The 20033-nt window shown below is 51.2% G+C and overlaps 1 protein-coding gene across 2 annotated transcripts; it reads right to left on the bottom strand.

Annotated features, from left to right (window-relative positions):
• Positions 1–4242: 4242 nt before the first annotated feature.
• LDLRAD1 (low density lipoprotein receptor class A domain containing 1) lies at positions 4243–15054 on the bottom strand. Of its 2 annotated transcripts, XM_003356463.5 has the most exons (7): positions 14888–15054; positions 14369–14417; positions 11604–11729; positions 9936–10073; positions 7380–7508; positions 4784–5929; positions 4243–4364 (listed from the first exon to the last, which is right to left on the bottom strand). In XM_003356463.5, the coding sequence occupies exons 1-6, from the start codon at positions 14906–14908 to the stop codon at positions 5781–5783; spliced, it is 612 nt and encodes a 203-aa protein (XP_003356511.1). In that variant the 5' UTR covers positions 14909–15054; the 3' UTR covers positions 4243–4364; positions 4784–5780. The 2 variants fall into 2 exon arrangements, with proteins under 2 accessions (XP_003356511.1, XP_084821176.1); XM_084965050.1 differs by lacking the exon at positions 7380–7508.
• Between the last annotated feature and the right edge of the window lie 4979 nt (positions 15055–20033).

Raw genomic sequence — 20033 nt, 5'->3', positions numbered from 1 at the left:
CACTTCTACCTGATCTGGAATTGCTGAATAGCCCTCAGGATCCCAGTGACAACCACCAGGAAGTGCCACTTTGGGCTGGTCCCTTCCCTCTCTGCCTCTGGAAAGCAGTGTCTACCTATCAAAAGCCTGGCTTGGGCTCTGAGCTCCCTACCAGCTCTGATGTCTGTGGTTCGGTAAATCTAAAGATGAACAGAGTCCCAGGCAAACAGCGATGGCATAAGGTTAAACCAGACCAGATTTCCAGTCCAAATCCTGGGGCGAAGCCTGAGCCATTTTAAATTCCATTCATCTATCCCTGTGTGTTTGCACAGCAAATACCTGTTGTACTTAAGGTACTGATCTTGGAGCTGGGGCCAGGGAGGCTGGGAGATGGCAAATACTGATGCTGGGCACCTGGGTTCTCCCTGCAGGCTGTGGCATTATATCACCTGTTCTGCCCATGTGAACCAGGGGAGGGGCTTGGCTGTCTGCCCTGGGCTCTGTGTCTTTCTGGATCCGGCTTATGGAATGCTGTTTGGGAGGTTGCTACAGCACCTGCTTCTTCCTGAAAGGAAGAACCAATAAACCAGAAAAGAACAAACATCGTTTTTCTGCCAACAGCAGTTGCCTCCTCTTTATAGGTTGCTGCGCCCTGGCCTGGGCTCAGCTTTCTCTTCTGGGGTGTCCTGTCTGAGAAAGAGTGAGCCATCAGGGAGCGGGGATGGTGGGCTCTGGGTTTGGACCTATCAAGGTTTGATCCTGGCCTCGCCCCTTAAAAGATGTGTGATCTGGAGTCCCCATTGTGGCTCAGTGATAACAAACCTGACTAGTATCCATGAGGATGCAGGTTTGAACCCTGGCCTTGCCGTGAGCTGTAGTGTAGGTCACAGGCACAGCTGAGGTCTGCCATTGCTGTGGCCATGGTGTAGGCCAGCAGCTACAAATCTGATTCGACCCCTAGCCTGGGGACTTCCATATGCCGCAGGTGTGGCCCTAAAACCAAAAAAAAAAAAAAAAAAAAAAAAAAAATACAGTAAAAGCTGTGTGATCTTAGCCAGGCAACTTCATGTCTCTTAGATCCTGTGAAATACAAATAACCAAACCAGGTTCTTGGAATGGTTGTAAGGATAAGAAAACAGAATTTACAGCAACTAAGACATATAAAAGTTTGCCATAGTGCTTGGTATGTACTAAATGCTCACTAAATACAGCATTTATGTTCCCTGCTGTTTCAATAAACACCATCCCAATTCTATAAGGATCAAGCCATTAGGCATTGCAGTCTCCCACCAATGGTGCACCCTGAGGGGAATTCAATATAAAATGTATTCAGGATAAATTGATGTACTTTGGATACTGGCTCTAGATAGTAAAGATGCATACATAAAGGGTAATTTCTTTTTTTTTGGTCTTTTTAGGGCCGCACCTGAGGCATATGGAGGTTCCCAGGACAGGGGTCAAATTGGAGCTGTAGCTGCCAGCCTACACCACAGCCACAGCAACACCAGATGCGAACCGTGTCTTGAGCTACACCACAGCTCACGGCAACGCCGGATCCTCAACCCACTGAGTGAGGCCAGGGATCGAACCCGCAGCCTCATGGTTCCTAGTGGGATTCGTCACCACTGCGCCACGACAGGAACTTCCCCAAAGGGTAATTTCAATGAACCCACATCCTTGCATCTTCTTACACATAAAGAAGTGCCAAAATCATTCATTTGACATGTCTGTTCGTTATGAGTAGAGCAATCTTTTGATTTCCAACATGTTGTTTTTTTACCCAGCGAAAAACTCATGTATCCTGGCTCCTTCCTTACCTCTTTGGAGCAGTTCCTCAGAGCTCGTCTCCCAGCTATAGTCCTCAGTAAGATTCCTGAACAAAAGTTAACTTGCCACTTTTAGGTTATGCGCTATTCTTTGGCCAACATATTCATTTTAAGTCCCTACGCAGTGCTAGGCCCTCCCCTTCTTCTGCTTGAAGCTTTACTCTTTCTCAGCAGCAATCATCTTTCAGATCTCACTTTTCCCCTGCATGCCTGCAAAGTAGTCTGATCATGACTTTTTTTTTTATGCCTTTTGTCTTTTTAGGGCCACACCCAAGGCATGTGGAGATTCACAGGCTAGGGGTTGAATCGGAGCTGTAGCCACTGGCCTACACCACAGCTCACGGCAACGCCAGATCCTTAAATCCACTGAGCGAGGCCAGGAATTGAACCTGCAACCTCATGGATACTAGGCAGATTTGTTTCCACTCAGCCATGATGGGAACTCCTGATGATGCATTCTTATTCCCGATATATGGAGGAGAGCCCTCTTTGCAGCCTGTCCTCAGAAGGGAGGAATCAAATGTGTTTCTCCTGCTTAAAACTTCCACCCACACCCTGCAGCGCCCAGGGTCAAGTTCACTCCTGCTGCCCAGAATCCGAGGTTCTTCAGACCCCAACCACAAGGGATGACTTCACATGCCCTCAGGCGCCCTTCTTGCACTGGCCCCTGCAGCTCTTCACCCCAGGCTGTCCTGTCCCTGCCTCCCATCTGGCTCTTTCAGGGCCCTGCTCAGGCATCACTGCCACTGGAAGCTTCCTGGACCTCCTGAGACACAGCAGAAAGTGGCAAACTGCTGTGGCTACGTGTGCAGACTCCTGGTGTTGTCAGACCCACATCCTTGTGCCCGAGGTAGATTGAGGCCTGAAAAAAGGAAACATTGGTGTTTAGAGCAGAGAAAGCTTTATTGCAGGGCCAAAACAAGAACAGGCATCTCGTGCTCGAAGGTCTGAGCTCCCCACTGACTTTCAGGGAAGGGCTTTTAAAGGTAACGTGTGGGGTGAGAGTTGCAGGGAGGCATGATTTTTTTCTGATGCTTGATGTGACAACAGTGACATCGCAAGATCCTTAACCTGCTGAGCCACCAGGGAACTCCTTGAGTCTGCTCTTTGGAACTCAGGGAAGGCCTAGGAGACTAAGCAAGAAATGAAGTGGGCAGGCACAGAAAGACTTTTGTCCTGGGGAAGGCGGGCAGTTTCACTGGCTCTGCCCCCACCAGTCAGACACCCTTCAACAAGCCGCCTGGCCTCTCTAAGCCTCCTATAAACACAGTACCATACTCAGAGCCTTATTGGAGAATGAAAGGGAAAGCTCTTTTTGGGGGAATGGGGGCAGCACATGTGGCATGTGGAAGTTCCTAGGTTAGTGTTCATATCAGAGCTGCAGCTGCCTGCCTACACCACAGCCACAGCACCACCAGATCCCAGCCCCATCTGTGATCTACACTATAGCTTGCACAATGCCGGATCCTTTAACCCAATGAGCAAGGCCAGGGTTCGAACCTGCATCCTTGTGGATACTAGTCGGATTCTTAACCTGCTGAGCCACCATGAGAACTCTCGAGAGGTAAAGCTCTTACTTGGCACAATGTCCAGTTCACAGCCAGCTGTCAGCAAGTGCCAACGGTGTGTGCCTAGAAAGCTGGCTTTTGGTCTGACACACTGAATGGACTCAGACAAGTTGGTCTCAGCCTTGGTCTCTCCATCCTGTAAAATGAAGCGTCTTAACCCCGTGGATGGGCTTGGTTGGGAGGGGAGGGGAGAATTATGTGCAACCCGAGGTGCCAGTGACTGGGCATTTTTCTGAGGAAGCCACAACCCACTGAAGAAGCCCAGGACTGGATGTCCTTGGATTCTCCCTGCCTCTCTCCTGCGGGGACCAACTCAGCACCAGCAGTTCCTGGCAGGAACTGGGCTTCTCCCGCAGCTGACTAGTGTGAACAAACATGGGCTCCTATTCCCATGGCCTCTCTCCAGCCTTGTTTTCAACAACTGATGCTCAGGGCATCAGGAACATGTTGGCATTTGAATTTGTTTTTTTAGGACCACACCTGGAGAGAAATTCAGCCAAAGATGCCAGAGCCCAGGGCTGACCCTCCCTTGGGCAGGATCCTTCAGGCACCCTGTTTTAGGAGCTGGCCCTCAGGTCATCCGAGTCAGAAATATGACTGTTCCCAGCTCCCAAGAAGGCCCTCAGCCCTGCATTTCCTGCTGTCCCACCCATCCTCCCAGTGTGAGGTGTCTCCTCCATGAGCCCCTGTGCTCCTCGGGTGCTGGATCCAGGCCTGTTCACTTCTGGGTACCTGGCACCTGGCTTGGCCCAGAGCAGGCGCAGAGACTGTTTCGTAAGTGAATGAATGGATGAACGTGGCAGTGGAATGAACCAGAGCTGACCCATTTCTTGGATGCCCATTTTCCGTTCAAAATCACACAAGACTGATACATAGAACTGATTTTATTAATTTCCAGGGGGGCTGCGTCTGCCTCCCTTGTTCCTCCCATTGGCCAGATTCCCAGTGCAGCTTTCAGAGTAAAGATGCCACACTCTGCTTCTCAAACTACCTTTTTTTTTTTTTTTTTTTTTTTTTTTTTTAAATTTTATTTTCCCACTGTACAGCAAGGGGGTCAGGTTATCCTTACATGTATACATTACAATTACAGTTTTTCCCCCACCATTTCTTCTGTTGCAACATGAGTATCTAGACATAGTTCTCAATGCTATTCAGCGGGATCTCCTTGTAAATCTATTCTACGTTGTGACTGATAAGCCCAAGCTCCCAATCCCTCCCACTCCCTCCCCCTCCCATCAGGCAACCACAAGTCTCTTCTCCAAGTCCATGATTGATTTTCTTTTCTGAGGAGATGTTCATTTGTGCTGGATATTAGATTCCAGTTATAAGTGATGTCATATGGTATTTGTCTTTGTCTTTCTGGCTCATTTCACTCAGTATGAGATTCTCTAGTTCCATCCATCAAACTACCTTTTAAATAAGCCACAGACACTGCCTCCACCCTGGCCAAGATAGAATCACATTGGTAGCAGGAAAGACTTTGGAACTGGGACACCATGGACTGTGTTTGAGTCCCAGTTCCAGCCTTGATTTTTCTGTGTGATCCTGGTCGTTTCTCTGTCTGGGCCACAGTCTCTTCATCTGTTTAATGGGGCTATCCATCCTTGCCTGCCTGCTGTTATGAAACTAGAAAAGGTATGTCAAGAAACAGCTCTTTGACTCAGGCTCCAGGACCAAAATACGATCCCTAACTGAAGGACCCTGGGCTGTTTGTTTGGGGCAACTGGTCACAGCATGAGGGTGGGAGTGGGAGGCGGGAGGAGGGATAGTCAAGGGGTAGGGAGGGGCTCCTCAAGCTCTTCTTACAGCTCAGAGCCTCCTGGGGTGGCTTCCTAGTGGCGGGATGACAATACCCCATCTCACGTGCATCTCCTCTGATCCGTCAGTGAGCCCACCAGGATTACTGAGTGAGAAAGACACGAAAGCTGCAGCCAAGCTCAGCGGTATCTGCCTCAGGTACCAAAGGGGCAGGAAGTGGTATATACTTCATAACTGTGCCATCTACAAAGGGATAAACTTTCAGCTTGGTGTTTGAGCCCAAGACTTAACGTTTCCCCAAGGGGCGACAAGGTCAGTATCTGAGAGCCTGTCTCAGAGTAGAGGGGCATCTTTCCTCCATGTGACCCAGAGACAAGCTTCAAATCATGGAAGCAGGTTCTCTCATCATTGCTAGGAGCTACTTGACATGGTAGTGATCTCCCCGTCGCTGGAAGGGTTCAAGCAGAGGCTGAAACCCTCGAAAGCACGAGAGGCAATTCTTATTCAGAGGCAACGGTGTGTAGATCCCACTAGATGATCCCACAGGCTCCTTCCTGCCCTTGTGCACTTGGATTCCTAGCTCTTGTGTGTGTGGGGGGGTTATCAGTGCCATTTTAACCAGCTGCCCACTCTGGCCTCGGCGACCCACTCAAGGTCCAGGGCAGGAGTACTCGTCTGACCAGTCGGAGCAGTGCTGCACGTGATCCCGGCAGAGGCTCCTGGGGATGCAGGTGCAATATTTGAAGACGGTCGAGGGGCAGCGCCACCACTCAGGGCCACAGGGTGGGCACGTCGTCACTGGAAAGACAAGAGCCGGCAGAAGAACAGCTGCTGTGTCTTGGAATGTCCTGTGCATCAGGGCACTCCCTAGCTCTGAAACCTGCCATGGCTCCCATAGCCCCACCTCCGCTGACACGGGTAACTACATTCCTCATTCCCCGACAGGAGAGAGAATCCCGGCTCCCCAGCTCATAGGTTGTGTTGTCTCAAGCAAATCTCTCACCCTGTCTGAGCCTCAGTTTCCTCATCAGCTCAAGGCTGCTGTTAAGGACGATAGGCAAAGCGCCAGGCCCACAGTCGATGCTCAGGTATTGCCGGGCACATGTCACCCCGCCCTCCTCTCTCACCCTGACTCAGCGGCACCAGCCTGCTTATGACTCCTTTAGGGCGCCCTGCAGACTCCCCTGTTTGCCCTGGACCCTGGACCGCTAGCATTCTCCCCTGCACACCTGGCCTCTGCCTGTTGAAACCTGTCCTTTTCTGCCTTTTTTTTTTTTTTTTTTTCTGGCAGCATGTTTCTCAGGCTAGGGATCAAATTGGAGCTACAGCTGCCGGCCTATACCACAGCCACACCACAGCAATGAGGGACCCAAGCCATGTCTGTGACCTACACCATAGCTCACAGCCACACTGGATCCTTAACCCACTGATCGAGGCCAGGGATCGAACCCGAGTCATGATGGGTACTAGTTAGGTTGGTAATCTGCCGAGTCACAATAACATCCCCCTATCCATTTTTTAAAGCCTGCTTGAATGCCGCCTCTTCTCAGAAGCCTCCCTTGATTTTTACTCCCCCGCCCCCCACAAAAGAAACCTCTCCAGGACCCCAGCACTTCCTTTTGGCATCACATGATGTGAGTCATGGGAGTAGGACACTTATTTGACTCCTGACTGTCCCCTAGCAGAACCTGGCACCAGGCCAACCCCCAACGTGCTCAGAATGTGTGTGTGGATCGAACAGCAGGGAAGAGGTTGGAAGGAAAACCCGGGACAGTGAAAAAACTCCAGTCCTAAAGTCAAGAGACCCACAATCCCTTCCTATTACTCATTATTTTGTCCCTTCTCCCTCTGGTCTCAGTTTACCTGTGTATAAATTGGGCTCAGTGACTCCTGCCCTGCTTTCCTTGCACGGTTGTTGGATGGTGCAGGGGAGACGAGGGAAGCCCAGGTTCAAACCCCAGTTAGACCATGTATGTACTCCTTCCATGACCGCCCTCTGGGTCCCAGTTTCCTCATCTATGCCCTTGAAGGTAAGTTCCCCACCACAAAAGAATAACCCTTGAGAAGGAGCCACTGGGAGTGGTAGTGAGCACCCTGCCAGTCGAGGCATTCAAGCGGGAGTGGAAAACTTCTTCCTGGGATGCATGAAGGGGATGCAAGGGAAGCCTGGGAGAGTCTCTGGTCAACTTCTACCCCCTGACTACTGCCCAGCCAACTGCCCCAGCCCAGCCTGCACCCAGACCCCCACCTGGGCTCAGTTCATCCGAGCAGTCCCCGCAGTTGTTGAACCCATCACACTTCTGGTCTGAGTAGATCCAGAAAGCGGGGTCTCCACAGTGTGCCACCAGGAAGCTGGGGAGGCTCTGGGGCACGTCTCCTGCAGAGGGCAGATGGGGTGAGAGGCAGTCTGCATCTGGCCACAGCTGGCTCAGAGCTGTCTGAAGGAGGATTGTTCTGGCCACCCTGGCAGCTGTCAAACGCAGGGTCACGACCCATCCAATCCCAGGAAGGGGACAAGGAGTTTTCCTGGGGAGGAGGTCAAGTCAAGGAGAGGGGAGGGTTCTTTGGCTGTTCACCCAGCAGGGCTCCCGGAGCTGCCTCTCCCACCCTCACTCCCTTGAGCCGCCCCCTCCCTGCCATTGCTTTGCTCTATTCCTCCCTCCAGAAGTTCCTCCTCAACCCCTGTCCAGAACCATTCCACCTGCAAGTCCAGGTTCAAGTTCCTTCACCTCCAGGAAGCTTCCACTGAATGGAATATAAAAAGAGAAAATGTGAAGTTTTGCACTTGGATCCCAGATCAGGCGGTGTGGGTTTTTTTTTTTTTTTTTTTTTTTTTTTTTTTTTGGCTCTTTAGGGCCGTATCTGCAGCATATGGAGGTTCCCAGGCTAGGGGTCGAATCAGAGCTGTAGCCGCCAGCCTACGCCTGAGCCACAGCAACGCCAGATCTGAGCCACGTCTGCGACCTACACCACAGCTCACGGCAACACTGGATCCTTAACCCACTGAGCAAGGCCAGGGATCGAACCCACAACCTCATGGTTCCTAGTCGGATTCGTTAACCACTGCGCCACAACGGGAACTCCCAGAGCATCTTTCTTAAAAGTGGGTTCTGTGTTAGTCAGCAGCATGACAGGGCTACCAAAAATTAACATAAACTCAGGCCACATCATTAAAGGTATAACCCAGACTTGGGAGGGGAAAAGCCTTTGTTTCTTGGACTGGCCGGAGTTCGTCAGAAGTGTCATGGATGTTTCTGGAGCCAGTCCAGGGAGAGGGGCACGGGCATTGGTCTGTGTTGTTCGGTGTGCTGGCGGAAAGGGGAAGACCAGTCACAAGGCAACGGGGAGTTCAGAGGTGGCCGGGGAAGAGGACACTCATGGGGGGCAAGTCCATGCAGTGCCACCATCGTGGGAGACAGATTGAACTGTAGCTTGTGGGGGGCACGGGTTGCTGACCGGGCAGAGTTGGAACCAATCAAGGATGCTACTGGGAGGCGGCTCTAAACTCAGCACAAGGGAGACCTTCCCATGGAAAACCAGGCAGTGATGGGATCAGCTGCCTCAAGTGGCAGTGAGCTCCCCGTTCCAGGAGTGGGCAAGTAGGGGCTGAGTGGCAGAGGGGATGTGGGCTCGAGCTGGGACATGGACTAGCTGACTTTTTTTTTTTTTTTTTTTTTTTGCTTTTTAGGGCTGCACTTGCGGCATATGGAGGCTCCCAGGCTAGGGGTCGAATCGGAGCTGTAGCCGCTGGCCTACACCAGAGCCACAGTTACACAGGATCTGAGCCATGTCTGTAACCTACACCACAGCTCAAGGCAACATCAGATCCTTAACCCACTGAGCAAGGCCAGGGATTGAACCTGCAACCTCATGGTTCCTGGTCAGATTTGTTTCCGCGGCACCACGACAGGAACTCCCTAGCTGACTTTTAAGATCTCCTCTGGTCTTGAGGGTCCATGATGCAATGACTCTCCATTCATGAGCTGCCCCCCAAACCCTCTCCAACTCCCGAGGCGCTCTCCCTCCTCCATGGAAAGTGCCATGCTCCTCTCGCTTTATGAATATATGGTTTTTTTTTTTCCATTCTTTTCGGCTGCACTCATGGCATGTGGAAGTTCCTGGTCAGGAATCAATCCACGCCACAGGAGTGGCAACACCAGATCCTGAACTGCTAGGCCAGCGGAGACCTCCTCCTCTCTCTTGAGAACTATCAGCTCTTTAAGGTCTGGGAGTAGACCCTCCAATTCGTTCATTCATGCATTCATTCATTTCATTATTTATTCAGCAAATTATTCCGGATACCTCTCTGTGCAATGGCCTGTGCCAGGCCCTGGGCCCCTAGTTCAAGCAGACTAGGTTTGCCCCAGAGGAATTCATGGTTTGATGGGGGTGGCCATCATGCCAACGGAGAGTGACAACCAATGTGACTAGGGCTAGGATACAGGGCAGCACAGGGGCTGTGAGAGCCCCAAAGAGGGAACCTGATCTAGTTTGGGAGTCAGGGAAGGCTTCCTGGAGGAGGTGACACTTGAACTCTGCCATGAGGATTGAACACATGTTCTCTGGGCATGGAGGTGCCCTGAGTGGAGGCATAGCCTGGCCTGGGCACATATGTGGTGTGTGTGACAGGGTGGGGGCAGATGTTCCTGGCTGAGGGCCACCATATATAAGCAAAGGCCTGGGGACATGAGGGTGCCTGGTATGTTCAGAGGTGGTCGAGCTTCAGCGTGGCTGCAGGGAGAGTTGGAGTGGGGGGCAGATCTCAAGAAGTTGGTACTCCTGGCACCCTGGAGTTGGTACTCACGGCACAAGGCCTCCTCCTCGTCCTCGCCGTGGGCACAGGTAGGGACACCGTCGCAGACCCTGCTGGCCGGGATGCAGCTTCTCCGGTTGTGGCACAGGAAGCCCGTCCTGTTCAGCGGCGTCACACAGGCCTGGGCTCCTGAGTGGGCAGGACAAGCCCCAGAAAGTTCAAGGGTGGTGACTCCAAACGCATCGCCAACTTCTCCCACCGCCCCAAGCCCTACCCGAGCTGGGGTGAGGGGCTGCAGCAGCTGGGAGGATACTGGGTTCAGCATCGGAGATGGAGTCCAAGCCCCAGCAACACCACTTGCCAGCTGTGTGGCTGTGGGCAGATGACCCGACCTCTCTGTGCTTCGAGTTCTTGGTTTGCAAAATGGGGATCATAGCACACACCCCGCGGGAGCGTTGGAGAGATTATATAAAAGCCTCTGTGTAAATAACCCTGGGACATAGAATGTGCAGACGAAGTCGTCGTTGCTGCCTTCATTGAATGACTGTCTCACGGGAAACTCCTGAGGACAGGGCTGGAGTTAAGGAAGTAGCTTTCATGGTGGGGCTTCTAGTGCCAGTGAGAGTATCAGGAGCAACCTACTGGGAGCAGCTGGGGACTCTTATGCCCCAAGCCCTTACATCTGGGATAAGTTTCCAGGCTGTGAAACAGTCTCGCATTTTTATTCTGTTGTTCCTCCAAACACCCCTGTAAAGTGTTATCATTAGCCCCACTTTACAGACGGGCCAGGGACTGAACCCATGCCACAGCAGTGACATTACTGGATCCTTACCTACTTGGCCACCCGGGAACTCCAGGGTCCTGTGGATTTTACCCCCTACTCCCACCTTGTCCCCTTAGCACCTCCCGCTAGGCTACAGAGACATCTCCCAGAAAGGTGGGTCTGGTGACACCCTGCCCCCAGCTTAATCCCTTCCTGTGGTTCTCTGGATGGTGACCTCCCCCCCACCCCCACCCCCAATGCAGCCTTTGAGGTCCTACGCCGCTGGCCCTACCCACTGCTCCATGTCCTTCAAGCCCCCACGTTTCCTCGCCACCCCAGGGACTCCGCACATGGTGTTCCCTGTGCCTGGTTGCTTTTCCTGCCACCCTCTCCCCTAACCAATCCCACCTTCCTTCAGACCTCAGCCCTCTTTCTCTTCTCAATGTGCCCGTCCTGACTCCCGGACTAGATTAGAGCCCCTGCTCCAGACTCACAGCCACACTACCCTGCCTTACTGTGCTTATTGGGTTAATATCTGTGTCACTCTCCAAACTGTTAGCTCCATAAAGGCAGGTTCGGTGTGGGGGCCACAGGGATGTGTTGGAGAAAGACACAGAGATGAACGGCACGACCCAGGGAGACCGGACTCAGGGAAGAGGAAGTGTCAGAACTGTGGGAGCTGAGACTGAGACTCTTAAACCAGGCAGGCAGAGAGGGCTTCCTGGAAGAGGTAGCATCAGAGCTGGGTCCTCTCTGCAGCTGATGCTATGCATGCGTAAATGTGGGCTCAGAGGCACGTCTGTGTCTGCATCTGTGTGTGTCTGCACATGCCCCCCAAGGAACTGTCCAAAAGTCATTTCACGGAGAAGTCAGGCCGGGGTCAGGATTCCCCCATCTCTCTGTGCCTCCCACCCCCTCCCAACACATCTGACCCACCCTCTCTTGCCCATCCTGACCTGGCGTGCGAGGTGGGGGTCCAAGGATGGCAACCAGGGCGATCAGAGCTCCAAGAGTTGCCAGCAGGAGCAGCAGGAAGGCGGAGAGGCAGGCCCCTTGGCGCGAGCAGCAGGGAGGGCTGCAGTCTGCCGTGTGGGATGGGAAGGCAGTGATGGCGCAGCCAGTGCTGGGGCCCAGGGATCCCCCCACAACTGTAACCATGGCCCCTCCCCACTAGGGTCCTGGGGGCAGGACAGGCTTTCCTGGGGAGGGGACTTCCAAGCCCACCACAATGCTCTCAGCTCTGCCTGTGGGCCCACCCCCACCAAACTGGTCCCTGGCCCAGGTCTAGTAGCTGGCATTCTGGATGGGGGTCCCAGGTCTCGGCTCCACAATCCCCCCACCCTCCTGTCCTTCTGCAGAGAGAGAGGGACACCTGCTGATTAAGCCCGTATGTGGGGCAGAAACCAAGGCAGACCCTTCATAGCCATTATTTTTATTTTTCGAGATAATCTTTATTTATAGATGAGGAAACAAAGGCTCAGAGAAGAAAGGGTTCAGGTTGCCTCGTGTGGAGCTGGGGTGTGAACGGCCCCTATCTGCTGCCCAAACCCATGCCCCTTCCTTGATGCCAACTGATTGTTCATTCTGGAGCCCATCAGGATGCCCGTTGGAATGCCAGCTCCACCACTTCCCAGCTGGGCCACGCTGAGAAGCCACTTCACTTCTCTGTGCCTGTTTCCTCAGGCGGAAAATGGGAGTCATGATGCCCACCCTAGAGTGGTTGAGAGGACTGAGCTGGGTATTCTGTCAACAGCAGTGCTTGGCACATAGTAAGTGCTATAAAGGTCTTAGCGTCTATTTATGTTTATTGAGCACCTACTATGTGACATTCCGTATCTTTTTTTTTGGCTGCACCCACAGCATGTAAAAGCTCCTGAGTCAGGGATCGGTCCTGCACCACAGCAGCGACCTGAGCTGCTGCACTGACAACGCCAGATCCTTAACCTGCTGTGCCACAAGGGAACTCTGCCATTCTATACTTTAAGTACTGTGGCAGTAACCGTGATAGGTCATGTCCTCCTCCTTTAACTGGCTTTGCTCCTTTAACTTTTGCTTGCTTGTGAAATATTGAAAGTTTTATGAGGACCCACTAGGTGCCCTGCCCTGCAGAGGACACACTAACAGCCATGGCTCTGACACGTGCCTTCTAAAAGTTTGGAGCTGCACTTACTAGACAAGATGTGGACATTAAAAAAAAAAAGTGTGGGCACTCCTGCTCTCCTCTGGGGGCACACTTATCTCAGACAGGGGGCAGGCGCAGGCGTAGTGTCCCCAAGGTCCAGCTCAGAGGCAGACACACAGTAGGTGCTTTGTGAATACCCTGACCTAGAGATCCAGGAGTTAAGACAAGGGCCTGATATCTGTCAGTTCAGGTCATTTCCATAAAATCTGCTCACATTTCCAGAGCTGGTGCTCTGTGCTCGCCTCCCAGTCGGCCCCCTACGTGACTCACAGGTGCCGCAGAACCGGGTAGCAAGTGTTGCTAGGAAAGCGTGAGCAAGGTGTCTCACATGGGGGGCTCGATTGAGGCAGGTGAGGGGCAGGTGCAAGGAGAGGGCACTCCAGGTAGAGAGCACAGGAGAAAAGGACCAGATGACATGTGGGGGACAGCAAGTGGCCCTGTGTGGCTGGCGCTCGGGATGGGTGTGCATTGAGAACAGAGACATAGTAGGAGATGATAGATCTAAAACCATGTCCCCCACAGCCTTAGTTGGCAGCTCCCTGGAAACTCAGGTAACCAGGGAGACAGCGGAGGGCTGGCACGGAGAGGCGTCCTCAAATATTTGCGCAGCACAGGCTGTAGGCAGGTGGGATCACAGGAGAGACGGGGGGCCCGTGCCCAGGTGAGGGCTGCACTCCAAAGCCTGAAAGCCTGTAGGTGCTGATCCCCCCACCCTCACCCCGGGGACAGACAAGGGGAAAGGGGGGCCGTTTTTTCACACCACGCCCACTGTGATCCAGGCTTGAAATACACAAACACCAGTGTGGAGCCAAAGGCAACCAGAGGGACCCCGATTTGAATTTGAACCCCGCCTCCCACCTTCCGTCCATGTGGGATCCCATGTTGGCCAAGCGCCCCGACTTCCCTGACCTCCTTTCACCTCAGCTGCCCCATCTGTTACTGCCCCATCACAGGAGCCCCCCAGAACTGTCCCGAGGGTTGAAAGAGGCCCTGCGGTGCCAGGCGCATCATCGGGCCCTGGTCCTTGAGAGTTACTGTTAGCAGCTACCTCTCTGGGTCTGTTTCCTTACTGACCAAATGTGGGCCCATAGTAGGTGCTCAGTAAGTGCGTTCCTTCCTTTATTCCACAGAGGTAAAGCAAACTGTCCTGGTCACGTGGTAAGCCAGTGGCTGGAGAGCAGGTGCTACATAGGCGTGTGATCCTGCCTGCTGTATCCCTCCGAGGTAAAGAGAATCACCCAGGTCACTTCCCGAGTCAGGGGTTGGACCACAGAGCTCTTCCCTCCATGTGTCTGTGGAGCTGCACCTGCGCAGTGGGCAGTATACAGGAGGTGCTCCACGCATGCTTGTGTGGGGAGAGAATGAAGAGCCCTATTAAGCAAGTGGCTGGCAGTACGGATGGCCTGGCAGCTGAGCTGGACCTCAGCTGGGCTGAGGTCTGAGAGACAGCGGGAGCCTTGTGTCTCCATAGCAACGGCCCAGCTTCAAGGGAGCCCCCCCCCGGGGGGAGGGCACAGGCTCGGGTCTGATGTCCTTTACCTTCCCCTCCAGAGAGGGCTTTGGGTCCAGCAGCAGCATTGCCTTCCCCCTGCCCAAGAGAACAGAGGGAGGTGTGGGCTGAGGTGAGGTCCAGCCTCGGCGAGCTGGGCCAAAATGTTTTTCAGAAGCGTCACCAAGAGCCTTGGGTGGAAGCACTGGCCCCCCGGCTCCAGCACGCTGCACACCCTGAAAGCATCATGCCCGCTTCATGTCCTCCTATCTTCACCTGTACTTGCCCGCTGCCTGGAATGCCTTTCCCCCACTGTCCTCTTGGCTCCCATTGGTCCCGCAGCCCAGCTTAGCCTGCTCCTCCTTGGAGAGGCTTTCCTTCATGCCCCCTCTCATCATGTCCCTTCCTTGGCTTCCTGTCCCCTCCCAGCACCCGCCACCTGGACCGGGTACCTGATTCACCTGTTGGGTCCCCCTACAACCTGGTAGAGAGCCTCCAGGGAGGTGGGGGAGCTGAGTCATCTCAGGGTCGGCTCCCCCAGGTCAGGAGCCGTCCTGGGCAACTCTTACCTGGGGGAAGATCTTGTTCATGTCTCTAGTTCCCAGTTCTAGTGCAGGTTCGCTGCCTTGTCACCAGGGCGGCCCGGAGGAGGGGTGACCGGAGGCCACGCCTGGCCGCACCCTCCCTGTGGGCTGTCCCCTGCCAGGCGGCCTCCCTTGCAGAGGAAGGGGCAGGAGGGCCCTTCTCCCACCAGCTTCCCCACTCTGCAGTCTGGTAGCCAAGGCTGCAATCCTTATCCCATGAGACAGGCGAAGAGCCCGAGCCTTGAGAGAAACTCCCCTCAAGTCACACAGTGGGGGGTTTGGAGGGCTTGAACCAGGAAATTTTCAGGTCATGACTTTTCCTCCATGTCAGTGATGAATCTGGTGGATCTCAGGCCTCCTGGCTGCATGAAGATCCAGGCAGAATTATCCAGAATTACCGTTCCAGTGGCTGAAAAGCAGGGATCACCTTTTCAGAGATGTCTGTTCAACTAAATACTACGTAAGGTTGTATCTTACCTAGGCAATTACCCAAGGTAATCTAGGTAGAAGGAATATGCCTTTACCATCAAACTTATAAAGCAAAATAATTTTATTTATTTATTTTATTTATTTTTTGTCTTTTTGCCTTTTCTAGGGCCGCTCCCGTGGCATATGGAGATTCCCAGGCTAGGGGTCTAATCAGAGCTGCAGACACAGGCCTACGCCAGAGCCATAGCAATGCCGGATCTGAGCCACATCTGCAACCTGTACCACAGCTCACGGCAACGCTGGATCCTTAACCCACTGAGCGAGGCCATGGAGCGAACTCACAACCTCATGGTTCCTAGTCGGATTTGTTAACCACTGTGCCACGAAGGGAACTCCGAAATAATTTTATTTTATTTTTTGTCTTTTTTTTTTAGGGCCGTGGCATATGGAAGTTCCAGGCTAGGGGTAGAATTGGAGCTGCAGCCTATGCCACAGGACAGCAATGCCAGATCTGAGCCACATGTACAACCCACACCAAAGCTCACGGCAATGTTGGATCCTTAACCCACTGAATGAGGCCAGGGATTGAACCTACATCCTCATGGATACTAGTCAGGTAACCCACTGGGCCACAATGGGAACTCCTGACTTTTTCTTATTGATTTATGGATTTCTTTATGCTGGGTTTGCATCATTTGTTGCAAACATCTCTCTGTCTGTAGCCTGTCATTAGCTTAGAGTGATTTCTGCTGTCTCCTTCCACCTTTTAAAATACATCTTTCTTGCCCAGAACCAGCAATAATCTCCTTTCATGAAGCCTTCTTCGATTCTGCCTCCTCTCCTGGATTTACCTTTCCCTCGATTTCTTTTGGCCTAGGGCTCCATCTCACCCTGGCGGTGGCTACGGGAGACCCCCCTGGACATGAGATCAGCAAACCTCAGGAGTCAGACAATCCTGGGTTTTTATCCTGATTCTGCCAAACTGACAGCTACCTAATTTAAGGTGGCAAGTCACAGCTTCTCTAAGTCTGTTTCCTCATCCGAAGAATGGGGATAAGGACATATACCTCAAAACGCTGTGGTTAGAGCAAAGCCAGTGCTTGGCACGGAAACAAATCTGACTAGCATCCATCAGTAAGCAGGTTTGATCCCTGGCTTTGCTCAGTGGGTTAAGGATCTGGCATTGCCATGAGCTGTGGTGTAGGTAGCAAACACGGCTCGGACCCTGCATTGCTGTAGCTGTGGTGTAGGCCGGCGGCTATTTGACCCCCTAGCCTGGGAATCTCCACATGCCGCAGGAGCGGCCCTAAAAATACAAAAAAATTCTGCTTGAGGGCCGTGGACTGTTTTCTTAGTCCAGGGCCCAGCTCTGGGTTGGACAATGCTAAGTGGGCACCAAAACTAGACTGACCCAGGGGCCCAAGAGATCGGCCTCCAGACCTGCCTAGAGGCGAGGCCCAATCCCTGCCTTAGCATTTATCACTCCTCCCTGTGCCTGGGCTGGCCACCTCTCCTCTCTGAGACTCTGTTTCCTCAATTCTACTTTTTTTTTTTTTTTTTTTCTGTGATCTTTTTAGGGCTGTACCCGTGGCATATGGAGGTGCCCAGGATAGGGGTTGAATCGGAGCTGTAGATGCTGACCTATGAGCCACAGCAACTCGGGATCCGAGCCATGTCTGTGACCTACACCACAGCTCAGGGCAACGCTGGATCCTTAACCCACTGAGTGAGGCCAGGGATCAAACCCACGTCTTCCTGGATGCTAGTCGGGTTCACTAATCGTTGAGCCACGATGGAAACTCCTGTTTCCTCAATTCTAAAACGGAGATGTTAAACCCCATTCTGCTTTCCTGGAGGGAGATTATAAGGACTGATTTAAGATGACAGTGAGCGCTACACAGGGCTTTGCAAAAGACATGGGGAATCAACAGACAAACTTCATTGTGAAATATCCAAGCAGACACTTTTACAAGACAGCATTATAGCATTGCTTAGTGTAGATGATCCAAATTTTATTGAAGTTTACACACTTAAGTATTATGAAATTATCAGATGTAGGGCTCCAATAATGACTGCATAATGATATATCTTGAGGTAACATTATCAAGAGCTTTTGTTGAAACCTCTCATTTCTAATCAGTTGCTGATTTCATTCCACCCAAGCCTTCAATTACTGCTGCAATGTTGCAAAACAATTCAAGTATAAAAAGCATATACAAAACTGTAAAATAAGCCCAAATAATTTAGATTTGAACAAGCAAACAAAAACAGTTTACTCTTAAAATGACAAAGTAAAATCAGACAACCTCTAAACCAGGGGTTCAGCGAACGTGAATGAGAAAAAAAATATGTCTTCGCTAACTTCTTACTGAAATATATATAGCATTTCCTTCAATTATGAACATAAGCAATGATCCACAATATTATTAGCAGTACCTGTGACTTCACCAACAGAAATCAGCCATTTAGATATCACATTACAGTTGTTGCAGATATTTCAAAATTATAATTTGGTATTACTTTGAAGTTCCAGTAGTTTTAGAACCGCCACTAGGCCTTATTTTATGTGTGAATAAAGTACAAATATACATAATCCTAAAATTTTGAAAATACCCTAGTAACCATATTTTAATATTAGTTGCCTTTGCAATCCTTCGTGTTTAGTTTTATGCATGTGAAAACATTCTGAGAAGGAGGCCATAGACTTCACCAGATTATTCAAAAGGTCCATGGCATGAAAAAAGTTTACGAACACTTGCTCTAAACAGATGAAATCATCACAGGAAGAGGATACTAAATAGTGAAACTGTAAAGCTGCTTTCAACATTACACATTTCAGAAAAGGTATATAAACTGTACTTCACAATTGAATTATGCAGTATGACTAGGTCACTTTGCTGTACAGTAGAAATCGATAGAACACTGTAAATCAACTCCAATGGAAAAATAAAAATCATTAAATTAAGTGGAAAAAAAATAATTATACAAGGAATCAGAAAATCCGCACTAATTTTACAATCTAGCTTCCCACCGAAGGCTGCATTTCCTGCTATCTCAATCTTTTATCCCTGTCACTGTATATACCTCCACCCTCAGACTCTAGTCTAAATACAAGTCGTCAAGGAAGGAAAGGCCAAAAGGCAGCTGATACTGATATTTATATGCACACATAACCCGCTCAGCACCTAGAAACATGGTGGGAGGGGCTCGAGAGCACACTGGGTAGGTAGCAGCTGGGTTGGCACACCTAGAATTGGAGGACAGTGGTAAGTTGACCTAGGGTTGTAGTTTAAAAACTTAGCCCAACATGGTCTGGCAAGAAGCTTAGGAGTCCATGGGACAGCCTTCCCAGCTTGCTTGGCAACACTTAGATTGTGACAGGATCCAACAGCTAAGCTTATCCTCCAAACAATAACGTGGAGGAACAGAGAGCCTTATAGATAAGAGCTCAAAAATATGTGAAATAAAATGAAATATGATTATTGGTCATGAAAAAAACAACACAGCCTTGGGAAGGGAATGGAATATCCTGTCTCTGTGTGGCTGGCCTCTGGACTTGCCCCTCTGGTCTATCATGCCTTTTTTTTTTTTTTTTTTTTTTTTAGCCCCCCCCCTCCTCCCCGAGGTATATGGAGGTTCCCAGGCTACGGGTCCAGAGCTGTAGCCACCAGCCTACGCCACAGCCACAGCAACGCGGGATCTGAGCTACGTCTGCGACCCACACCACAGCTCACAGCAATGCCGGATCCTTCACCCACTAAGCGCGGCCAAAGATGGAAACCGAGTCTTCACAAATGCTAGCTGGGTTCGATAACCACTGAACCATGACGGGAACTCCTATCATGCACATTGCAGTCAAGGGCATCGTTCTAAAGCACTGTAACTCTCTTAAAACTTTTTCTGCTTTCTGCCTTGCTCAGGACTAAGTCCAGGTTTAATAAGGTCCTTTATTACATGGTCCGCCCAGCTCTATTGCTACGCTTTTTATGCTCTCTCTCTCTGCCTGCTGAACAATTTGCAGTTCCCCACCCTCTTGCCTCTAGATCTTTGAACATACTGTTCCCACTGCCTGGAACACTGCTCCCTGTATTTTGTTTGGCTTTCCTTTTTCCTCCAGGTTTAAGCTTGGATAGCACTTTCTCCCAGAAGTCAGGGGCCCTCCTATGTACTCCCACAGTACAATATGCTCGTCTGGTCACAGTCTTTGGTGCAGTAATAATAGTCTGTCTCCTTCTTTAGACTGAGCAACCGGAGTCAGGCACTGGGTCTTGTTTGGTGCTGCAGTCCCATCAGCTAACATAGGGCCTGGCACTCGGTCTCTCAAGCGGCTGTTGAATGGTTAAACTGAGCATTGATGCATTTCGGCAAGATCGCTGCCATGGTGTGGAAGTGATGGGGTCTCAGCTGAGAATGTTTTTATAGATTTCTCCTAAAGTGAGGGGGGGGGTGCTGATTAGCTTTATCAGAAAAGGTCTGAAAACCCCTAGATTAATGATTCTGCACATGCGGTACTTAGGGACCCACAAAAATTACTATGAGGCTATCTCATATATTTAAAGAATCATAATGGGGAAAAAAAGGAATCATAATAGAAATGGCACATTTACCTCAGATTAAAAGCCAGACAGACTAATAACAAAGGATAAAGTTGTTTGCTTTTGGCTATAATATTGGCTCAGAGTAAAAATACCAGGTTTTAAAT

The sequence above is a fragment of the Sus scrofa genome, chromosome 6 (assembly GCF_054392235.1).
Source record: "Sus scrofa isolate SSC_HxYL_T2T_F1_AM1 chromosome 6, Sscrofa_HxYL_maternal_Yorkshire_Landrace_v2.0, whole genome shotgun sequence".
In the NCBI taxonomy this organism is placed as follows: domain Eukaryota; kingdom Metazoa; phylum Chordata; class Mammalia; order Artiodactyla; family Suidae; genus Sus; species Sus scrofa.
The sequence above is the reverse complement of the archived record's forward strand: the minus strand, read 5'-3'. Positions and strand labels throughout refer to the sequence as shown.